Here is a 22,142-nt window from a genome sequence, read left to right as displayed (position 1 = left end):
ACGGAAAAGCACTCTGAAACCTCCGGGGCCCACGTAGCCGCTCCTCACCGGAAGTGACCTTGTTGAAGGACAGTGCTTCCGAGGCCCGGCCCCCCAGGGCCATGCACATCCGCTCAAACAGCTGCTCCTTGGTGAAGAGGTGCTGGTCTCTGGGAAGCATCTGAGCAAAGCCCAGGGCGGCGTTCGTCCGAGGGGCTATGGAGACCTGCACAGGGTCAAGATGGCCCACGTCAGTAGGCAGGATGTGGGCTTTGAGGAGGAAGGTGTGGGACTAAGAGGTCTCCATCATTAAAGCGTCTCAAAGCAGGAAAGCAAATCAGCATCTTTTACAAGAGAGGACCCTAACACCACAGACGGCCAGCCCAGAGACAGCAGGGTTCCCACCACAGACGGACGGCCAGCCCAGACAGCAGGGTTCCCACCACAGGTTGCTGTTCATACACTGTTGGGGAGTGTCTTCTCATACATGACTAGGGAGTCAAGAAGACAAGGTCCGTAGAAGACAGCTGAGAGGCGAAGGACAAGTTACACCCCCAGTGGCCGCTGAGCTGACCCCTGGCACTAGCGACTGCCACAGAGGGTTCAGAGCAATGGGAACCCCAGGATGCTGAGGGAACATGGACTGCCCTCACCTCTGCTGCTCCCCCACACCCCCACATCAGGTGTGCAAGGAGGGGGCACGGGGCAACATCCTAACCCAACAACATGGAACCGCGGAGTGGGAGACGGAGGGAGGCAGGGCAGGGGCAGGTCCTCTGCTGGCCCAGCTGCTGCTTCTGAGAACTGTGGCAGCAAGATGGCCACAACCAGGTGCTCTGAGAATCCTGAGAGGACGCTGAATTTAGAACCTAAAACTAGGCCAGGCGCGGTGGCTCCCATCTGTGATCTCAGCACTTTCGGAGTTAGAGGCGGACAGATTGCTTGAGCCCAGGAGTTCAAGACTAGCCAAGACCCCTTCTCTACAAAAAATACAAAAATTGCCCGAGCCAGCGGTGGTGTACGCCTGTAGTCTCAGCTACACAGGAGGCTGAGGTAGGAGGATCTTGTGAGCCTGGAAGGTCAAGGCTGCAGTGAGCTAGCTGTGACTGCGCCACTGGACTCCGGTCTGGGCGACAGAGAGACAGACCCTGTCTCAAAACCAAAAAAAGGCTCTAAATGACGGCTGCAGTGATGATTGGATTAATGACCAAAACCACAACAGTCAGTTCACAACCTTTCCCTGGCAGGACACCGAGCGTTGGGAAGGAGACTTACTTTTTCATTGTGACTATCTGACTTTTGCCTATCAAATAAAGTAAAAATTCTTTTTTTTCCCTTTGACAGTCTTGCTCTGTCACCCAGGCTGGAGTGCAATGGCACAGTCTTGGCTCACTGCAGACTCTGCCTCCCGGGTTCAAGGGATTCTTCTGCCTCTGCCTCTCAAGTAGCTGGGATTACAGGTGTGCACCACCACGCCCAGCTAATTTTTTGTATTTTTGGAAGACACGGGGTTTCACCATGTTGGCCAGGCTGGTCTCAAACTCCTGACCTCAGGTGATCTGCCCGCCTCGGCCTCCCAAAGCCCCTGCATTAATTTTGATTTGTTGACATACTGAGTTAAAACGTTGTGTTCATTGCTCAGTTTCTCAGTATCCCTTAAATGGGACCCCGAGCTCAGTGTCCACTCGCCCCACACTGGGCCGGCTCTGGTCCCATGACCGCGATGCACATCACCAAGGAGCAGCATGTACCTGGTCCCCAGACGCTGGCCTCAGCCCTGCTGGAAGCCTGGGATGGGCAGGATGCTCTCTGATTAACACCCAACTTTGCTACAGCTCACGCCTGAGAAACAGCAGCGGAGACCATGCTGGCAAGCCAAGCGGGCAACTGCTGCACTGTGTGCATTTTTTGCAGCGAACCCTGAGGTAGGAACACAGCACTGCTGCCGTCTCCAGTGAGCCTCAAACCGGCACTAGTTCCTGGGGCTCCACTGTAAAGATGGCACCTGCGTTCTGAATAGAGACCTCCTCTTGACAGCACTCGGGCTCCCAGTGGTGGAGCCACATGTCTGAGAGAAGCTGTAACATCACCATTTGGTAAGAATCAACTTCCATCGAGTTCACAGCTGCCTACAAGAGTAGTTTTTTGTTTGTTTGAAGGAGAGACGGTTTTGCCATGTTGGCCAGGCTGGCCTCGAACTCCTGACCTCAGGTGATCCACCGCGCCCGGCCTACAGTAGCATTTTTTAAATGTATGCTCAACTCATTTCTTTCCAATGTTCTTTCATTTGGGGTGGACAGGCTGAGAACAGGCACAGGCAGTGAAACCCCACTGCATGGTGTGACCTTCCAGGAGTCACCCCAGTAGCAGCACCCGGCTCCGATGTGACACAGTCCACTCCTGCCTCCCATGCCCGAGCTTCTGCCCATCATCCTGGGACAGTCGCCTCCCACCTTACTCCTTGGATCATGACACTGGCAGGCTTTCCTCTCACATGACCTACAGACACAGGCGGGACCCCCCGGTCAGCTACAGACACAGGCGGGACCCCCCGGTCAGCTACAGACACAGGCGGGACCCCCCGGTCAGCTACAGACACAGGCGGGACTTCCCAGTCAGCTTTGGCCAAAGCCTGTGGACCCACCTTCATCACAGCCTCCGTGTGCTCCAGCATCCAGCCCACCAAGGCGTGGCCCGACTCGTGAAATGCAACCACTTTCTGTTCTTCCTTGGACAGGATCTTGCTCTTTTTGGCAGTCCCTGAAAGAATGCCAGGGTGTGAGCCAGGCACGGTGCTCACGCCTGTAATCCCAGCACTTTGGGGGGCCGAGGCGGGCGGGTCACCTGAGGTCTGGAGTTTGAGACCAGCCTGACCAATATGATGAAACCCCATCTCTACTAAAAATACAAAAATTAGCCAGGCATGGTGGCAGGTGCCTGTAATCCCACCTACTCGGGAGGCTGAGGCAGGAGAATCACTTGAATCTGGGAGGCGGAGGTTACAGTGAGCCAAGATCGCACCACTGCACTCCAGCTGGGTGACGCAGCGAGACTCCGCTCAAAACACAAACCAACTGGCCGGGCGCGGTGGCTCAAGCCTGTAACCTCAGAACTTTGGGAGGCCGAGACGGGTGGATCACGAGGTCAGGAGATCGAGACCATCTTGGCCAACACGGTGAAACCCCGTCTCTACTAAAAAAATACAAAAAATTAGCCAGGCTTGGTGGCGGCGCCTGTAGTCCCAGCTACTTGGGAGGCTGAGGCAGGAGAATGGTGTGAACCCGGGAGGCAGAGCTTGCAGTGAGCCGATATCGCGCCACTGCAGTCCAGCTTGATCGACACAGCGAGACTCCGTCTCAAAAAAAAAAAAAAAAAAAACCAACAAAAAAGAATGCCACGGGGTGTGAGCTAGGCCCCGGGCTCTCCCTGGCTGGGCCCTCCTCCTGCCCCGTGTAGTCAAAGCAAGGCTCTCTCTGCACATCTGCCTCTAGCAGCTCTGTAGCCATGGCTCCGGACACCCAACTCAAAACTCTTCAGGTCAAAGAGCTGTTGAAGGAGATCGTGATTTCTTCTTTTATAAATGTTGCAAGTATCAAAATAGCTCCTGCTGCTTTTAGGAACAAGTACAACCCTCTGAGGAGTCTCTCCTCCTGCCCCAGGGTTGGGCGAGGTCCACAGGGTGGGGGCAGGGGTCACAGAACAGCAGCTTCTGACTTTCTGGCAGGATGGGCAGAGGCCTCCTCTGAGTATGGGCCTCCTGCTTACTCTCCCACTCCCCTCAGACCTGGCGGGGCAGCTCCCATCCCCATCACTTTCTGGATCCTCATGGCTTCCACTCATCCCTTCAGAGGCCTTTTGCCTCAGGGACAAGGCTTTTTTTGGTAAGAGACAGGGCCTCACTCTGTCGCCCAGGCTGGAGGGCAGTGGTGCCATCATGGCTCACTGTTGCTTCAACCTCCCGGGTTCTAGCAATCCTCCTACCCCAACCGCCTGAGTAGCTGGGACCAGAGGTGTGCTCTACCACCATGCCTGGCTAATACTCTTTCCTTTCTTTTTTTGGTTTTAAAACAGATGGGGTCTTGCTGTGTTGCCCAGGCTGGTCTCAAACTCCTGGCCTCAAGCAATCCTCCTGCCTCAGCCCCCAAAGTGCTAGTATTACAGGCATGAGCTACAGTGCCCAGCCAGGGACAAATGTTTGCATTAAATTTCCCCTGTTCAGCTTACTGGTGAGGCTTCATTTCCTGTCTCACATTTTCCACACATCTGTAAGTCTCCATTTTGTACAACTTGAATCAGCTCGTGGTCCTGAGCACTCAAGTACATCGTGCTACTGGAACCTTCCACCACCACTTTACTGCAAGGCTTTAAGTCCTAAGACACACTGGCTGTGGCCGATGAATTACTCTAACCAGAGCCGGCTACAGGACTATGTACAAAGGCACGAGACCACAAGGCGTACAAGACAGGCTTACCTGAAAACAAACGAGTGTGTTTCTAGTACGGACAAGTGCAGGCAGGCTGTCGACACCAGGAGTGACAAGCTCAGTTCAACAGGGATGGCACGGCCAAGCCTGCAGCCTGGGCACCAGGAGGACACCACGCTCAACCACCCATGCCAGTGGCCAGAGATGGGCACTTAGGGGCGTCTCTCCCACCCAGAAGCCTGAGCTCCCTGCACTCCCTTTAATCAGACCATTCAGGCATTTGACCGTGAACTGTACTGACCACTCCCCATTCCCTGTGCATACGGCTCGTTACCACACGCTCTCTCTTCTTTCTGCCTGAACCTTCACTTCTGCCTCATGGGATCTGGGGGTGGAGGATGGCCCTCCCCACTCCCAGCGCCCTCCCTGCCCAGGATCTGTGAGTAGTAAGTCTTTGAACGTGTTTCCTATCGTGGTGGGGACTTAATTTGCACCTTCCACAAGGAAGAACCAGGGGCTGCCCAGGCTGGGTTTTCTCAGGCATGTGGGGGACACAGGGCAGGCCCCAGCACCAGAGTGATGGTCAGGCAGGCATAACCTGGACGTGAATCAGACAGGAGCCATGGGACGTCTGCCAGTGTAAGCAAGTTTCCTGGAGGGACTCCTGGACTTCGGATGGACATTAAGCTGTCCACTGGGTCAAAGATGCATCCCTTGAAGGGTGCAGGATAACCTTCATCTCCCCTGAGTACAGGACTACCGGCCGCCAGGCACTGGACCCGTTTAGCTGGGGGCTCTCAAGACTCAGGCTGTCCACACTGAAGATGAACACAGAGGACCCACTCTGCATCACACACAGGAAATGGCGTCCTGTTAGTATTTTCCTTTCTTCTCCTGGAGTCAGGGGTCTCGCTCCGTTGTCCAGGCTGAACTGCAGTGGTGTGATCACAGCTTACTGTAGCCTCAACCTCCTGGGCTTAGGCCATCCTCCCGCCTTGGTCTCCCGGAGAGCTGGGCTTACAGGCATGAGCCACCACACCCTGCCCAGGCTGTATTTTCTTTCAAGTGGCCTGTAGTTCCCACTCAGTCCTTCCTGCTTTGCTACTATGATCAAAAGCTTATCAATTTCCACATAAAAGTAAACGGTTACCAAAAATACATTTTGGTGAGACACAGGCAGCGCCAGTCCTCTGGACCCGCGGGGCGGGCGGGGGGTAAGCCAGGCGTGTTTCACAGTGTCTGGCACAGCGGCTGGCCCCACTCCTCTGCAGGGATCCACCGCCTTCCCACGCTGAAGCCCCGGGGACCTGCCAGAGGCATGTCTGCTAGGAATTCACTCAGACTGAGGGTGAGGGAACTCGGTTCTCGCAGGGACAGCTCGCAAGGGAGGCTCGTGCTCCTCAAACACCTGGGGCAAGAACCACTTCCCTTTGCAAACGTTCCCTGTGTCTCAGACTGACACTGGGGGTCTGAACTCCATTTCATGAGATGACTGATCACGTCTGGTTGTTGCCATCATAGCTACGGAAACCTCCAGCAGCTCCGATTCCCGGTTTAGTCCTGCTCTCCTCACAGACGTCGCAGACCCCACACTGAACAGCCACAGAACGGCAGTCAGAGGCGGCCAGCCCACCCGTCACCAAAACTCATCTCCTGTTCCTACTGAGCGTCGGAGCCATGGGTTTCGCCAGAGGTCGCGCAGCAGATCCACACCTGTCCGCAGAGCCCCTCCTGCGCTGAAGGCACAGCTCTCCCTCCATGCCCGCGGGCGGCAGCAGCCCTCCGGCCCACAGTCAGCGGTTGGAGCTCAGCCCCCGTAGGGCCAGGCCTAGGCTGAGCCCACCACACCCAGGCCGGTAAGGCATGTTTAGTTTTTATTTCATTATTTCTATTTTTGGGGGGGAATTTTTTATTTTTTTTTTCATTTTCTTTGGCAAGGCATTTTTATATTTCTGTTGGACGAGTGTCTACTCTTAGGTCTAAGTCTGTGATACTTTAAGGAAAAGTACCTGACATCATAAAGACATGAGTTACACAGAACTGAAATGCAACGTGTGTTCCTTCCCGTGTGATGGCTCCCGGCCACTCAATCACAGGACACCCAGGCCTGGATCTGGCTCCATCCACCTCATCTCTAAATACCTGCCTGGATATTTCTGGGGTTCAAGCCCTGCTAAGAACGGCCTTCACCAGGGCGCGCCCCCTGTACCTGCAAGGACGCGCTCCACGGCGTACTCGAAGTTGAGCGTGTGCACCGAAGTGTGTCCCTCCCGCGCTGCGTGCAGGGCAGCCTCGTTGCAGATGTTGGCGATGTCAGCCCCTGCCAACACAAACGACAGCCAGGGCACGGTGGGGTGGGGTTCTGCTCTCTATCAGGGCTTAAGAGGAGGAAGGGGCCCTCAAGGAAAAACAAAGATGGCCGGGCACGGTGGCTCACGCCTGTAGTACCAGCACTTTGGGAGGCTGAGGCAGGCAGATCACCTGAGGTCAGGAGTTGGAGACCAGCCTGGCCAACACGGTGAAACCCCGTCTCTACTAAAAATACAAAAATTAGCCAGGTGTGGTGTCGGCGCCTGTAATCCCAGCTACTCCGGAGGTTGAGGCAGGAGAAATGGTTGAACCCAGGAGGCAGAGGATGCAGTGAGCCAAGATCATGCCACCGCACTCCAGTCTGGGCGACAGAGCAGGACTCTGTCTCAAAATAATTAATTAATTAAAAGGAAGAACAAAGAGAGAAAAGAGACCAAGAACCAAGAGTGCTGGTGAGAGCGTGTGGGAGAGAGGCAAGGGGAGCTGGCACCAGCAGTAGAGGTGGGGAGTGGCAGGCACTGTGACCATGTTCCACTGAGGCCATTTCACAGACGAGACACAGAACCGCCAAGCTCCGTCCGCCCTGACACCCGTCTCTCTCCTCCCAAGGGCAGTTCCACACCCCATCTTGTGACATTCCACCTAACAGCTCGTGGGCATTGATGGCAAAGAAATTAAAGGCTCTCAGTATCCACAAAATTCTAGTGAAAGATCTTAACAAACAATCAAAGGGGAAGTTGATCTCAATAAAAGGGAGTTTTGTTTACATTGTTTTAAAATGTAAGCCACGCAGAAAAAAGCGTCTTGATGTACGATTTCTATTTCTACAGCTTGACAGAGACTCTGAGGGTCAGAGGGAGGCGGCTTTGCCGGCACTGCGTCGTCTGACCCCGGGTCTGACGGGAAACGCCGGGATGACTGGTCACACTGTGTGGAGGCAAACGTACCGCCACTATCTCGAGTCAAGCACAGTCTGCTTTTCCACCCCTGGGGCAGAGGAAGGAGTGCGGGTGCCATCTTGACCTCCTGCCATCCCACATGCACATCAGCTCCCACCCAGGCCTGTACTGAGCAGGGGCCCACAGAGAAGGCAGCGCCCACCCTACACAGGAGGCCTCGATGTTGTGTGCACAGGTGAGACCACCGGCCCTCAGGATGTGACGCTGCTCAGGCTGCAGGTTGAGAACATACCGCTGAATCCTGGTGTCAGCTCTGCCAGACGTTGGGAGTAAAAGGTGCTGGACTGGGTCAGCTTCAGGCTCTTCAAGTGCTGCTCAAAAATCTCCCGCCTCTCCTGCCAGAACCAGGGGAGGAGGACAGACCGCTGCGTTCACGCCCAGTGACTGCCGCAGGCGCTGCATGTTTGTCTGTGGCGGGAGAGGGGGGTCCCCGACGCGCCTGCCCTGAGGACAAGCCTCAGCTTCCCAAGGAGCTGGGATTACAGGTGCGCCATCACGCCTGACTGAGTTTTGTATTTTTAGTAGAGACGGGGTTTTGCAAACTTGCCCAGGCTGATCTGGAACTCCTGGCTTCAAGTGATCCACCTGCCTCGGCCTCCCAATGTGCTGGGATTACAGGCGTGAGCCACCACGCCTGGCCATGAGCAGCATTTTAAACATGAACAGAACGCTCTTGGATGGCCGGGTCCGGTGGCTCACACCTGTAATCCCAGCACGTTAGGAGGCTGAAGCAGGCAGCCTGGCCAACATGGTGAAATCCTGTCCCTACTAAAATAGAAAATTAGCCAGGTGTGGTGGTGCATGCCTGTAATCCCAGCTACTCGGGAGGCTGAGGCTGGACAATCACTTAAAGCTAGGAGACAGAGGTGGCAGCGAGCCGAGACTGCGCCGCTGCACTCCAGCCTGGGGGATAGAGTGAGACTCTGTCTAAAAAAAAAAAAAAAAAAAAGAACATTCTTGGAAGCCGAGGTGGGGATCACTTGAGGCCGGGGTTTGACACCAGACTTGCCAACACAGTGAGACCCCGTTAAAAATTAGCCGCCACGGTGGTGCCTGCCCGTCGCAGTCCCAGCTCCTCAGCTTGAGCTCTGAAGGTGGAGGCTGCAGTAAGTGGCGATCGCAGCACTGCACTCCAGCCCGGGTGACAGCGCAACACCCTTTCTCTAAAAATTAAAAGAAAAAAATCAAAAAGAAAAAAGAGAGCCGCCCTCCCCTGGAGAAGCAGCCGCAGGAAGGGCTTCCGCTCTGCCCTTCACTCTCCATCTCAACAGAGGCCGAGCACCGGCTGAGGCATCAGGGCAGCTGCCTGTGTGAGCCCAGCCCTGCTCCCCAGGCTGCACTGACACACCACGAACCTACCAGCAAACCCCGAGGCCCTCTCTCCAAACCCTCCCCTCCATGAGCTGAACTCCTGCTCCCTCAGGGCGGCAACCAAGGCCCTTTGGCCAGGAGGTGTAATGTCTAACCAGAGCCCTGTGACAGAGGAGGGAATCAGGCAAGAGGCCTCAGAACTTCTACTCCCACCCCGATTTCAGGGCAGCTGCACAGTCCACATCTCCAGAACCCACGCTCTGGATGGAAGGAAATGATGCCGCACAAGAATAAAGTTTCCCATGATTTTTCCTCCTGGATTTTGTTTCAAAGGATTTGCTATAAAAACCAGACTGATACCCAGGATAAAAGGAAAACTAATAGCGGGTGAAAAGAACTGCAAAGCCCCCAGCAGTGAGTGCAGCAGGTGGCAGGTCTGCTGGGGGCCTGCGGCCCACATGGGGGCTGCGCTGGACAGTGCCAGCACCTGCGGGGCAGCGACAGGCTTCACACCAACAAGTGTCTTAGAGGAGAGGCCAGACCACCCAGGACGAGTGAGGGCGGCCCAGGTGGACTGGGAGAAGCTGGGGTCCTGGCACTGACCTGCAGTGTGGGCAGATCAATGAAGACGTGCCGGTCCAGTCGGCCTGGCCTCATCAGAGCACCGTCCAAAATGTCAGCTCGGTTCGTGGATGCCAGGACGATGACATGGTCTGTGGTGCCCATTCCTGAGGGGACAGACAGTGGCCCTGAGGGTGGGGGTCCTGACACAACAGATTTCCCCTGCAGGTTCCCCTTCAGGATACAGGAGGGAGAGGGACCCTCCCCGCCCCAAGGCCCAGAGAGAAAGGAACACCTGGTTCTTCCGTACTAGGGGCTGTGATCCTTCCCTCATCGCTCCCAGCCAACATCACCAGGAGCAGCAGGAATTTCCCTATTTTGACAAGTGGTAACAGCACACCATCCTGGGGCTGGCTTCTGAGGCAGAACTGTCCAAGGCCCTCCTGGAGCTCCCACGGCATCCTGGAACGTCCCCGTCTCATGGTGCCGCCTGGGAACCGTCCTCACAGCCGCTCCCCAACCCCATCATTATTAGTGTTACTTTGTTACATTTTAGCTAACACTCGGCTTTAAGCTGTGTCTTTGAAACATTTTATCTTCAACGCCTGGCCTTAAGCCCTGGGTTTCAGGCTTGAGGTTTGTCATCGGAGAATTTAAAAGTGAGCCCAGAAAGGATCACTCATTCCCAGTGTCTGTGAACCTTGACTGGCCCCTGATGTGAATAAATCAACTGCGAGATGATTATGAAGCTGCTGGGAACACCTGACTGGATGCTTGTAAGAACGTTCAGGTGTTATGATGCTGTGATATTTCTCTGAATTTAAACAAATGTACTCAGAGCATGTAAGATTCAAAACTTTGGGTCTGCTTTCAAAGAATCCACTTGCCTGGGCGCGGTGGCTGATACCTGTAATCCCAGCACTTTGGGAGGCTGAGGCGGGTGGATCACGAGGCCAGGAGTCCGATACCAGCCTGGCCAAGATGGTGAAACCCTATCTCTACTAAAGATACAAAAAATTAGCTGGCCGTGGTGGTGGGCGCCTGTAATCCCAGCTACTCGGGAGGCTAAGGCAGGAGAATCGCCTAAACCTGGAAGGCGGAGGTTGCAGTGAGCTGAGATGGCACCACTGCAATTACACTCCAGCCTGGGCTAGAGGGCAAGACTCCGCCTAAAAAAAAAAAAAAAAGAATCCACTGGTGGCCAGGCACGCACAGTGGCTCACGCCTGTAATCCCAGCACTTTGGGAGGTTTACACGGGTGGATCACCTGAGGTCAGGAGTTTCGAGACCATCCTGGCCAACATGGTGAAACCTCGTCTCTACTAAAAATACGAAAATTAGCTGGGTGTGGTGCACGCCTGTAATCCCAGCTACTCGGGAGTTTGAGGCAGGAGAATCACTTGAACCAGGAGGCGGAGGTTACAGTGAACCGAGATTGTGTCACTGCACTCCAGCCTGGGCGACAGGGCAAGACTCTCAAAAAAAAAAAAAAAAAAAAAAAAAAGGAAAAGGTCCACAATAAACAGTGTTGAAAGTAAAGATTCGACGAGACCTCCCGTGACTAATGTAAGAAACCCTAAATAGGCCGGGCGCGGTGGCTCAAGCCTGTAATCCCAGCACTTTGGGAGGCTGAGACGGGCGATCACGAGGTCAGGAGATCGAGACCATCCTGGCTAACACGGTGAAACCCCGTCTCTACTAAAAAATACAAAAAACTAGCCGGGCGAGGTGGCGGGCGCCTGTAGTCCCAGCTACTCGGGAGACTGAGGCAGGAGAATGGCATAAACCCGGGAGGCGGAGCTTGCAGTGAGCTGAGATCTGGCCACTGCACTCCAGCCTGGGCAACAGAGCGAGACTCCGTCTCAAAAAAAAAAAAAAAAAAGAAACCCTAAATATCCCAGCACGTTGGGAGGCCAAGGTGGGAGGCCAAGGTGGGAGGACTGTGAACCCAGGAGGTGGAGGCTGCAGTGAGCTATGATCATGCCCCTGAACTCCAGTCTGGGCAATGGAGTGAGACTCTGTCTCCAACAACCCTGTGTTCTTAGGACAGGACCCTGAACGCTCTGAGGGGGCTGAGGGGAGGGGCCTAACCAGCTTATCCAGGGCCACTGTCCTGAGTTTCACTAAGCAGTAGCCGCCAGGACAGCACAGCGGCTCAGTCCAAGCCACACCCCACTCCCAAGCAAATTAAATCACTCCTGAATTTCAAAGGAACTCTGAAAGACACAACCATTCTCCCTGGTTCCCCAAGTCAGAATGTGATAAGCTGGGACGCTGGGTCCCAGTTCCATTTCTAGAAGGGAGATGACAGAAGAGAACCACCTCGCCAAGGCAAAGGCGGTGCCTTAAAAAGACGATGACTCGGCCGGGCGTGGTGGCTCACGCCTGTAATCCCAGCACTTTGGGAGGCCGAGGCGGGCGGATCATGAGGTTAGGAGATCAAGACCAAAACCCCGTCTCTACTAAAAAATACAAAAAATTAGCCTGGCGTGCTGGCGGGCGCCTGTAGTCCCAGCTACTTGGGACGCTGAGGCAGGAGAATGGCGTGAACCCGAGAGGCGGAGCTTGCAGTGAGCTGAGATCGCGCCACTGCACTGCAGCCTGGGTGACAGAGCGAGACCCTGTCTCTGCAGAAAATAAAGTCGAAGCATAAAATGTTTACAGTAGCCTTTCCCGTGTGTGGCTGCATGTGAGGGGCCGTCACCTCAGCTTCCGCCACCAGGGGACGACTATGTCGAAGGGAGGCCTCTGTGAACTGCTAGGCGTCCGCGGCTCCCGCGTGTGGTCAGTGCTGACGCTCCCATCACTGCTTTCTAGCACAGGAGCCGGGACCTGGATGTCCACAGCCGGTGGAGCCTCCAGTGCTCTCTGACTTACGCCCTTCCCAGGGGGGTCTGGGGTCCACAGGACACCGCCATGGACCGGCTGACATAACCAACAAGGCTGGGGCTTTTCTCTTCCCCAGCGAGATTTTCCCACGACCGGCTCAGCATCTGCCCCATCCTGCGCACTGCCACGAACAGAAGCACCAAAGCCTGGCCGGGGGCCTCGGGGGGGCTGAGCGCACAGCTGTGGCTCTGCATAAAGAGACTTGTTCAGAGCTGGCACAACTCAACAAGAGGCCTTCAGTCAGCGGATGCCCGGCCTCAGCAAATCCGGGGCGGAAGCAGCTCTTCTCATGACAGCACAGAGAGGTTATGTGGAAAAGGTCGTTTGATAGATGCTTGCCTTTGGGCTCAAGTCACTCAAAAAGGTGTCTCTGTCTTCAGTGCGAAAGGCAACCCCAGCAGAGCGGGCGACATTGCCCTCTGCCCTGTGGGCTCTGTGAGGCAGGAGCGGGCGGCACTGCCCTCGGTGGTCCTGCGGGCTCCATGAAGCAGGAGCGGACGACACTGCCCTCGGCCCTGCGGGTTCCGTGAGGCAGGAGCGGGCAGGGGTCTCTCCTCTGAGCCTCCTCATGGTCCCCTGGGAGGGCACCTGGTCAACGCGGAGAAGGCCACAGACTCACAGGACGAAGACCTCGGTGTCCACGCCGTGCCCGCACGGCACAGCCACCCGCCTCACCCAAACTGTAGAGAGTCCTAAGACTCTGTGGCCAGAACCCAAGGTGTCCTGCAGATTTCTTCAAAACCCAAACCACCCACCCGTCCTTGAGCAGCCCCCAGAAGCAATGGTCAGAGCCACATCAAAGGCCACACAGCACCAAAGAGGCCACATAAAGATGCTCCACAGAGAAGCAGTGCAGCGAGCCTGGAGGCTCCAGAGGCCTCTAAAATGCATGGCGATCTCCACTTGAGGTGCAGGGCCAGCTGCCCCAGCAGAGGCGGTGGGGTCTCTGGACCTCCCAAGGACCCATCTCTGAGGTGTCTCTCCTTAGTGACACTTCAGACATCACAGAATCTGAACTGCTCACCCCACATCTCTGAAGACATTCTGTTCTCTGAAAACTCGACTCCCATGACCACTTGCTGTGTGTGCAGAAGGCGGCCGTTCAGGTCTCGGTTGCTCACGCATTAGTTCCTGAACAAGCATGCTGAGAGACGACTGCAGACACGGGGGACAAGCAGCAGGAGAGGGTGAAGCATTCTCCGCAAATGCCGCAGCAACGCCGCTGAGTCCTGGACACTGTTGGGAATCTCACTTTCATCCTCTGCCCTCGGAGCTTTCAGAGCCTACAGAGCACTTCTGTGGGCATCAGTCCATCTGACTTCACAGCAGCCCAGAGGCAGACGGGAACGCGGGGCACCCAGGAGAGATGGGCGCCAGCCCAGGGCACTTGGGGCACCCAGAAGAAATGGGCACCAGCAAGGGGAATGCGGGCACCCAGGAGAAACACGTGCCAGCACAGGGAACACAGGGCACGCAGGAGAGACGGGCACCAGCACAGGGCACGCGGGGCACCCAGAAGAGACAGGCGCCAGCGTACGGAACGCAGAGCACCCAGAAGAGATGCACGCCAGCCCAGGGCCAAAGCCCTCAGCAGAATCCACTGCCAGCGACAGGTGCAGTGACACTGTAAACCGCAAGGCACACAGCACTGCTGCACTGATCGGGCCAAATGCACTGCTCGACCTGACCCTGAGGACATGTCACAGCTCCAGAGACTGACATTCCTGAACGTCACTGGCCTATACAGAGTGTCACAGTCACCAAAGACAAACACCAAGAAACAGTGGAGTCCGCCTGTAATCCCAGCTACTCGGGAGGCTGAGGCAGGAGGATCACTTGAGTCAAGGAGTTCAAGACCAACCTGGGCAACACAGCAAGGCCCTGCCTCAAAAAACAAGACCAAGAAATGACACAGGACGGGAAGAGACCGAGGAGACCGAACATCCACGTCGGGGAGCGGAAGCACCCGTGGATGGGTCTGGGGGGCAGTCACAGACGCCGTGGCCTGGGGCTCGCAAGTACCCGTGGATGGGTCTGGGGGGCAGTCATGGACACCGTGGCCTGGTCCAAACCTGCAGACAATGTACGTAATGGTCAGCCTTTGGGGAGCTCGCAGGAAGGCATCAAAGAACACTCCGATTGGCCGGGCGCGGTGGCTCACGCCTGTAATCCCAGCACTTTGGGAGGCCGAGGTGGGTGGATCACGAGGTCAGGAGATGGAGACCATCCTGGCTAACACGGTGAAACCCCGCTCTACTGAAAATACAAAAATTAGCCGGGCGTGGTGGTGGGCGCCTGTAGCCCAGCTACTCGGGAGGCTGAGGCAGGCGAATGGCGGGAACCCGGGGGGCGGAGCTTGCAGTGAGTGGAGATCGCATCACTGCACTCCAGCCTGGGCGACTGAGCGAGACTCTGTCTCAAAAAAAAAAAAAAAAAGAACACTCCGACCACCGTGGCAACGCTTCTGTAAGTCTAAAGGGATTTCGCAATGAGAGGTAAAGCAAGTTCCCCCTTAGCTGAGTGGTCAGAACTGGGCTGTGCAGGCGCTAAGACACACGACTCCAAGCAGCCACAGGCAACAAAGAAAACAGCAAGTCAACAGTTCTCTTGGAGCCAGATCACTTGGGGAAAAAAAGTCTCCCTCATCTACGATACCTAAAATGTAACTAGAATTCTGATTAAAAATAAACCTTACAAAGCAGAGACTTCAAAAAGATGCTTGTACTTATGTAAACACAGCCCAATTCACAACAGCCCACGTGTCCACCGACGGGCGAATAAACAAGAGGCAGCTTCTACACACCAGGCAGCATTGTTCAGCCTCAAGGAGGAAGGAAATCGTGACACGTGCCCAGCACTGACGGCCCCTGGAGATGTTATGTGCGTGAAAGAAGGCGGAGAGCAAAGGACAGACACCGCAGGACTCCAGTTCTATGAGGTCCCTACGACAGTCACTCAGAGACAGACAGCGGGACACAGGCTGCAAGGGGCTGAGGATGGAGAATGGGGAGGGCTCAATGGGGCCAGGTTTTTGATTTTAAGAGAAAGTTCTGGAGACACACGGTGGTGGTGGTTGCTCAACAGGCGAATGTACTTAATGCCGATGAACTTCAGAATGATTAAAATGGGAAATTTATGTGAATGTATTTTTTAAATTGTTTTGTAGAGACAGGGTCTCGCTGTGTTATCCAGGCTGCAATGCAGAGGCTGTTCACAGGCAAGACCATCGCACAGTACACCACCGAGCTCGGGCTCCAGCACTCCTTCTGCCTCTGCCTCCCAAATAGCCGGGAACACAGGCACGCACCGCCAAGCTTGGCTATCTGTATATTTTACCACAACAATATCCACATTAAAAAAAAATAATAATAATCTTGCAAAAGTAGCTCAGGAGAAAAATAGTTCCAGGTCACCTTTACTGGGTCAGCTCCATTTAAAAAAAAAAAATTGTCAAAGCCAGACCAGAAGTCATCTTCAAGGGGTCACAACATGTGGGGTGCCTCCCTCGCCGCAGTGCAGCGCGCTGATGCTCTGCTCGGCCCTCTAACCAGAGTCTCACCTTCTCCGGGGGCACAGGGAGGCGTGGCGGCACAATCACACAGACCCATTACAGACCTAAAGACAGGAGCGGCACCAGCTCCTCCAGAACCTGTCTAGCGGTCTTTCTGGGTTTTGCTGGAAAGCCCCTAAAAAACAGTAATAATGCAAAAAAAGGCTGGGTGCCGAGGCTCATGCCTGTAATCTCAGCACTTTGGGAAGCTGCGGCAGGCCGACCACCTCAGGTCAAGAGTTGAAGACCAGCCTGGCCAACATGGTGAAACCTCGTCTCCACTAAAAATACAAAAATTAGCCGGGTGTGGTGGCACGTGCCTGTAATCCCAGCTACTTGGGAGACTGAGGCAGGAGAATCGCTCGAACCTGGGAGGCGGAGGTTGCAGTGAGCCGAGATCGTGACATGTACTTCACCCTGGGCAACAAGAGTGAGACTCCATCTCAAAAAAATAAAAAGATTACATCTGACATACCGCTTCTATTCCTACTTATCTTTTTTACTATTGCCTTGACGTTTTTTAAATTAAAAGTTGTGCTTTTTTTTTTTTTTTTTTTTTTGAGATGGAGTCTCCCTCTCTCACCCAGGCTGGAGTGCAATGGTGAAATCTCGGCTCACTGCAACCTCCACCTTCCGGGTTCAAGTGATGCTCCAGAGCAGCGGGGATTACAGGCACCCGCCATCATGCCCGGCTGATTTTTGTATTTTTGTAGAAATGGGGTTTCAGCATGTTGGCCAGGCTGTTCATAAAATCCGGACCTCCGTGGTCTGCCTGTCTTGGCCTCCCAAAGTGCTGGGATTATAGGCGTGAGCCACTGTGCTGGGTCTAAAAGCTGTATTTCTTTTTTTTTTTTTCTTGAGACGGAGTCTCACTCTGTCACCTAGGCCGGAGTGCAGTGGTGCGATCTTGGCTCGCCACAACCTGTTCTGAAAGACATCGGAAAACCTTCTCTGATGGTGCAATGGGGGTGTGGGGCGCACGAGCACTGACCGTCCATTTCTACCAGAAGCTGGTTGAGCGTCTGCTCCTCCTCCGTGTTGGAGAAGCCAGACATGGTGGTGGAGCGCTTCTTGCCCACCGCGTCAATCTCATCGATGTAGACGATGCAGGGGGCCCGGGCTCGGGCTTCCTTGAAGAGGCTTCGCACGCGGGCAGCGCCGAGGCCTGAGGGGACACAGAGAGAACCAGAAAATGGGCAGATAATAAAAAACAAAGTCTCCTCCCGTACCTGGGCCAGACAAAGTTCTACACAAAGGACAACTAAAGCTACCAGCCCCATCCCCTGCAAACAGACACACGGCAGCTGCTCACGGGGGCCCCTGGCCACCCCTCAGGGTTCACACGCACCGTGCTGGCCCCCCCAGGCCACAAGTGACAGCGGCTTTGAAGCCAACACCACATGCTCCGCAGACAAAACCCCTCCTCTAACCCAGACCTCGCTTTCCTTCGCTGCTCCCCGGCCCACCTGCTTCCCTTTCAGACCAGCCACCAGAGGAAGGACATGGGAAAGGAGCCAAGTGGTCAGCCAAGTCCACCCACAGCCCCCAACCACAGCACCTACCTCCAATGACCTCCACGAACTCTGGGCCGGCCATCGCCAGGAAGGGCACCTGAGCCTCCGTGGCCACCGCCTTGGCCAGCAGCGTCTTCCCACAGCCAGGGGGACCGAGCAGCAGTGCGCCCTTTGGGACCTTGGCGCCAAGCTGGAGGAAGCGCTCTGGGCTCTGGACGGCAGCAGATGATGTGACACTAACCACGTGGGGTTTCATTGTTTTGTTTTGTTTTTTTTTGAGGTAAGGTCTCTCTGGGTCATGCAGGCTGGAATGCAGTGGGTGCCATGAGAGCTCACTGCAGCCCTGCAGCCTCAATGTCCTAGGTTCAAGCCATCCTCTCACCTCAGCCTCTCAAGTAGCTGGGACTACACAGGCATGTGGCACCATGTCCAGCTACTTTTAAAGATTTTTTGCAGGCCGGGCGCAGCAGCTCACACCTGTAATCCCAGCATTTTGGGAGGCCGAGGCGGGCAGATAGCCTGAGATCAGGAGTTCGAGACCAGGGTGGCCAAAATGGAGAAACCCCGTCTCTACTAAAAATACAAAAATTAGCCATGCACGGTGGTGGGTGCCTATGATCCCAGCTACTCGGGAGGCTGAGGCAGGAGAATCACTTGAACTGGGGGAGTTGGAGGTTGCAGCGAGCCACGATTGTGCCACTGCACTCCAGCCTGAGTGACAAAGTGAGACTCTGTCTCAAAAAAAAAATTAATTAAATAAAAAAATTTTTTGCAGAGACAGGGTCTCCCTGTTGCCCAGGCTGTCCTACTCCTGGGCTCAAGCACTTCCCCTGCCTCAGCCCCTCAAAGTGCTAGGACTACGGGTGTGACCCACTGCACCAGGCCTGCAGAGGGAATGTTTAAGTAATGCACGTGAAAGGCAGCTCATGCGCCGCCACCAACTGGCTACGGGGTTTATGGGGTTCTGGAAAAAGCGCAGAACTCTGCAAAGGATGAAGGGCCCAGGATGGCTAATGGCACAGTAGGCATGGGCCTTGGCAGTCTCCGCTTGGCTGAACCATGTGCAAGGGGCTTGTGCTGCTGGTTGAACAGGCACCAGCACCTGCCTGGCGTTCCCATGGGACACGTAGAGGTCACCACCAACCCATGACACATAATCAATGGAATTCCAGGTCCCACAGGAGCCCTTCTGGGAGAGAAGGAAGGTTGGTGTCTGCCCACTCCTCCTTCCTGGTCTGTGCTGCTCTCACCTTCAGATAATCCACAAACTCGCGGACCTCCTGTTTGGCTTCGTGCATTCCTGCCACGTCTTTGAAGCTGACTCCTTTCCCCGTCTTCCCATCCACAATCGTGAAACGAGCCATTTTAAGCTGATTCTGTGCAGAAAGAACAAAGTGCAAGGAGCTGTGCAAAGTGAGGAAATCAGCAGCACAACGCAAGAGCTCACCCACACACCTCAGCCACACCAGCCCCACGTCTCCATCCCAGGATCCCAAGGCTCCACTTGTGTCAGACTGACAAGGCTCACAGGTCGGTCTTCAGGCACAGAAAGGAAATGTTTCATGTCATTAATTAGTAAGAAAATTGTCTAGCAAGTTGCCTTAAAAAAATTATTCCTGGCCGGGCGTGGTGGTTCACGCCTGTGATCCCAGCACTTTGGAAGGCCGAGACGGGCGGATCATGAGGTCAGAAAATTGAGACCATCCTGGCTAAGACGGTGAAACCCCGTCTCCACTAAAAATAAAAAAAAAATTAGCCAGGCCTGGTGGCGGACGCCTGTAGTCCCAGCTACTCAGGAGGCTGAGGCAGGACAATAGTGTGAACCTGGGACGCGGAGTTTGCAGTGAGCTGAGATCACACCACTGCACTCCAGCCTGGGCGACTGAGCGAGACTCCGTCTCAAAAAAAAAAAAAAAAAAAAAAATTATTCCTGGTCAGGTGCGGTGACTCACACCTGTAATCCCAGCACTTTGGGAGGCCGAGGCAGGTGGATCACCTGACGTCAGCAGTTGGAGACCATCCTGGCCGACATGGTGAAACCCTGTCTCTACTAAAAATATAAAAATTAGCTGGGTGCAGTGGTGGGAGCCTGTAATCCTAGCTACTAGGGAGGCTGAGGCAGGAGAATCGCTTGAACCCACAAGGCAGAGGTTGCAGTGAGCTGAGATTACGCCACTGCACTCCAGCCTGGGGGACAAAAGCAAAACTCCATCTCAAAAAATAGAAAATCAAATTATCCCCAAATTAGCCGGGTGTAGGGGTGCGCGCCTGTAATCCCAGCTACTCAGGAAGCTGAGGTAGGAGAATCACCTGAGCCTGGAAAGTTGACTCTCAAGTGAGCCAAGATCACACCACTGCACTCCAGCCTGGTGACAGTGAGACCATCTCAAAAAAACAGAAAAACAAAAAGAACAACCTTCCACACAAACTAATTTAACATCTTTTGCATAAACCGCCTTTTTTTTTCTTTTTGAGATAAGGTCTCCCTCTGTCACCCAAACTGGAGCACTGTGGCAGGATCTCAGCTCACTGCAACCTCGACCTCCTGGGTTCAAACGATCCTCCCACCTCAGCCTCCTGAGTGCCCGGGACCACAGGCGCCACCACCAGGCCTAAGTGGAAACACGGTGGGACAGTGTGGGCCCTGCCTCCTCCCGGCTGGTAACTCCCCAGGCCCAAAGCCGAAGGGAGGGGGTGCCACACAAGAAGCGTGCACTCCATGATAAACGCCGCAAGATAAGGTTTCTCAAGTGTATTAAGGTTGTTTTTTTTTTTTTTGAGACAGAGGCTTGCTCTGTCTCCCAGGCTGGAGGGCAGTGGTGTGATCTCGGCTCACTGCAAGCTCCGCCTCCCAGGTTCACGCCATTCTCCTGCCTCAACCTCCCCAGCAGCTGGGACTACAGGCGCCCGCCACTACTCCCGGCTAATTTTTATATTTTGTATTTTTAGTAGGGATGGGGTTTCACGATGTTGGCCAGGCTGGTGTCGAACTCCTGACCTCAGGTGATCCACCCGCCTTGGCCTCCCAAAGTGTTGGGATTACAGGCGTGAGCCACCCGTGCCCAGCATTCTTTTTTTTTTTTTTGAGATGGAGTCTCGCTCTGTTGCCCAGGCTGGAGTGCAGTGACGTGATCTCAGCTCACCACAACCTCCACCTCCCAGGTTCAAGAGATTCTCCTGCCTCAGCCTCCCGAGTAGCTGGGATTATAGGAGCCTGCCACCACACCCGGCTAATTTTTGGGTTTTTTTTAAGGAGAGACAGGGTTTCTTCATGTTGGTCAGGCTGGTCTCGAACACCTGACGTCAGGTGATCCACCCACTTTTGCCTCCCAAAGTGCTGAGATTTCAGGTGTGACCCACTGTACCTGGCCTAAGGTTGTTCTTTTAAAGACAACCTGGCCATGTGAGGTGGCTCAAGCCTATAATCCCAGCACTTTGGGAGGCCAAGGCAGGCAGATCACGAGGTCTGGAGATCGAGACCATCCTGGCTACGGTGAAATCCCGTCTCTACTAAAAATACAAAATATTAGCTGGGTGTGATGGTGGGCGCCTGTAGTCCCAGCTACTGGGGAGGCTGAGGCAGAAGAATGGCGAGAACCTGGGAGGCGGAGCTTGCAGTGAGCCGAGATCGCGCCACTACACTCCAGCCTGAAAGACAGAGCAAGACTGTCTCAAAATAAATAAATAAATTGGCCAGGTGTGACGGCTCACGCCTGTAATCCCAGCACTCTGGGAGGCCGAGGCGGGCGGATCATGAGGTCAGGAGATCGAGACCATCCTGGCTAACATGGTGAAACCCCATCTCTACTAAAAATACAAAAAATTAGCAGGGCGTAGTGGCAGGCGCCTGTAGTCCCAGCTACTCGGGAGGCTGAGGCAGGAGAATGGTGTGAACCCGGGAGGCGGAGCTTGCAGTGAGCCAAGATCGTGCCACTGCACTCCAGCCTGGGTGACAGAGCGAGACTCAGTCTCAGGAAAAATAAATAAATAAATAAATAAATAAATAAAAAATAAAGACAACCTTTAAAATTCCTCAGATTCTTCGCTAGTTGGAAATAAAGGGGAAAACAGTCTTTGGTGATCGTAAAAAAAAATGCCGATTTGGCCGGGTTGGTGGCTCCAGCACGTTGGGAGGCCGAGGCAGGCAGATCACCCAAGCTCAGTAGTTCAAGACCGGCCTGGCCAACATGGTGAAACCCTATCTCTATAAAAATACAAAAATTAGCCAGGCATGGTGGCCCACACCTGCAGTCCCAGCTACTCAGGAGGCTGAGTTAGGAGGATTGCATGAACCCAGGGGGTGGAGGTTTCAGTGAGCAGAGATCATGCCACTGCACTCCAGCCTAGGCAACAGAGCGAGACTCTGTCAAAAAAAAAAAAAAAAAGAAAGAAAGGAAGGCCGGGTGCAGTGGCTCACGCCTATAAACCCAGCACTTTGGGAGGCCGAGGTGCATCACCTGAGGTCGGGAGTTCGAGACCAGCCTGACCAACATGCTGAAACTCCGTCTCTACTAAAAATACAAAATTAGCCGGGCGTGGTGGCACATGCCTGTAATCCCAGCAACTCGGGAGGCTGAGGCAGGAGAACTGCCTGAACCCGGGAGGCAAAGGTTGTGGTGAGCTGAGATCACGCCAATGCACTCCA

The 22,142-nt window shown here is 54.6% G+C and overlaps 1 protein-coding gene across 1 annotated transcript in view; it reads right to left on the bottom strand.

Moving 5' to 3' along the window:
* SPG7 (SPG7, paraplegin matrix AAA peptidase subunit) overlaps positions 1–22,142 on the bottom strand; it is a 50,593-nt gene that overhangs the window by 4,732 nt on the left and 23,719 nt on the right. The window contains exons 7-14 of the mRNA XM_025370341.1: positions 18,748–18,873; positions 17,546–17,708; positions 16,975–17,148; positions 9,587–9,711; positions 7,905–8,007; positions 6,613–6,723; positions 2,624–2,739; positions 49–205 (exon numbers count right to left, since the gene is read on the bottom strand). Coding sequence (XP_025226126.1) covers positions 49–205; positions 2,624–2,739; positions 6,613–6,723; positions 7,905–8,007; positions 9,587–9,711; positions 16,975–17,148; positions 17,546–17,708; positions 18,748–18,873 — 1,075 coding nt within the window. The remainder of the gene's footprint in view (positions 1–48; positions 206–2,623; positions 2,740–6,612; positions 6,724–7,904; positions 8,008–9,586; positions 9,712–16,974; positions 17,149–17,545; positions 17,709–18,747; positions 18,874–22,142) is intronic.

The sequence above is a fragment of the Theropithecus gelada genome, chromosome 20 (genome assembly GCF_003255815.1).
Source record: "Theropithecus gelada isolate Dixy chromosome 20, Tgel_1.0, whole genome shotgun sequence".
Classification (NCBI taxonomy): Eukaryota; Metazoa; Chordata; class Mammalia; order Primates; family Cercopithecidae; genus Theropithecus; species Theropithecus gelada.
Note: the sequence above shows the minus strand (reverse complement) of the source record. Positions and strands in the feature narration are given on the sequence as shown.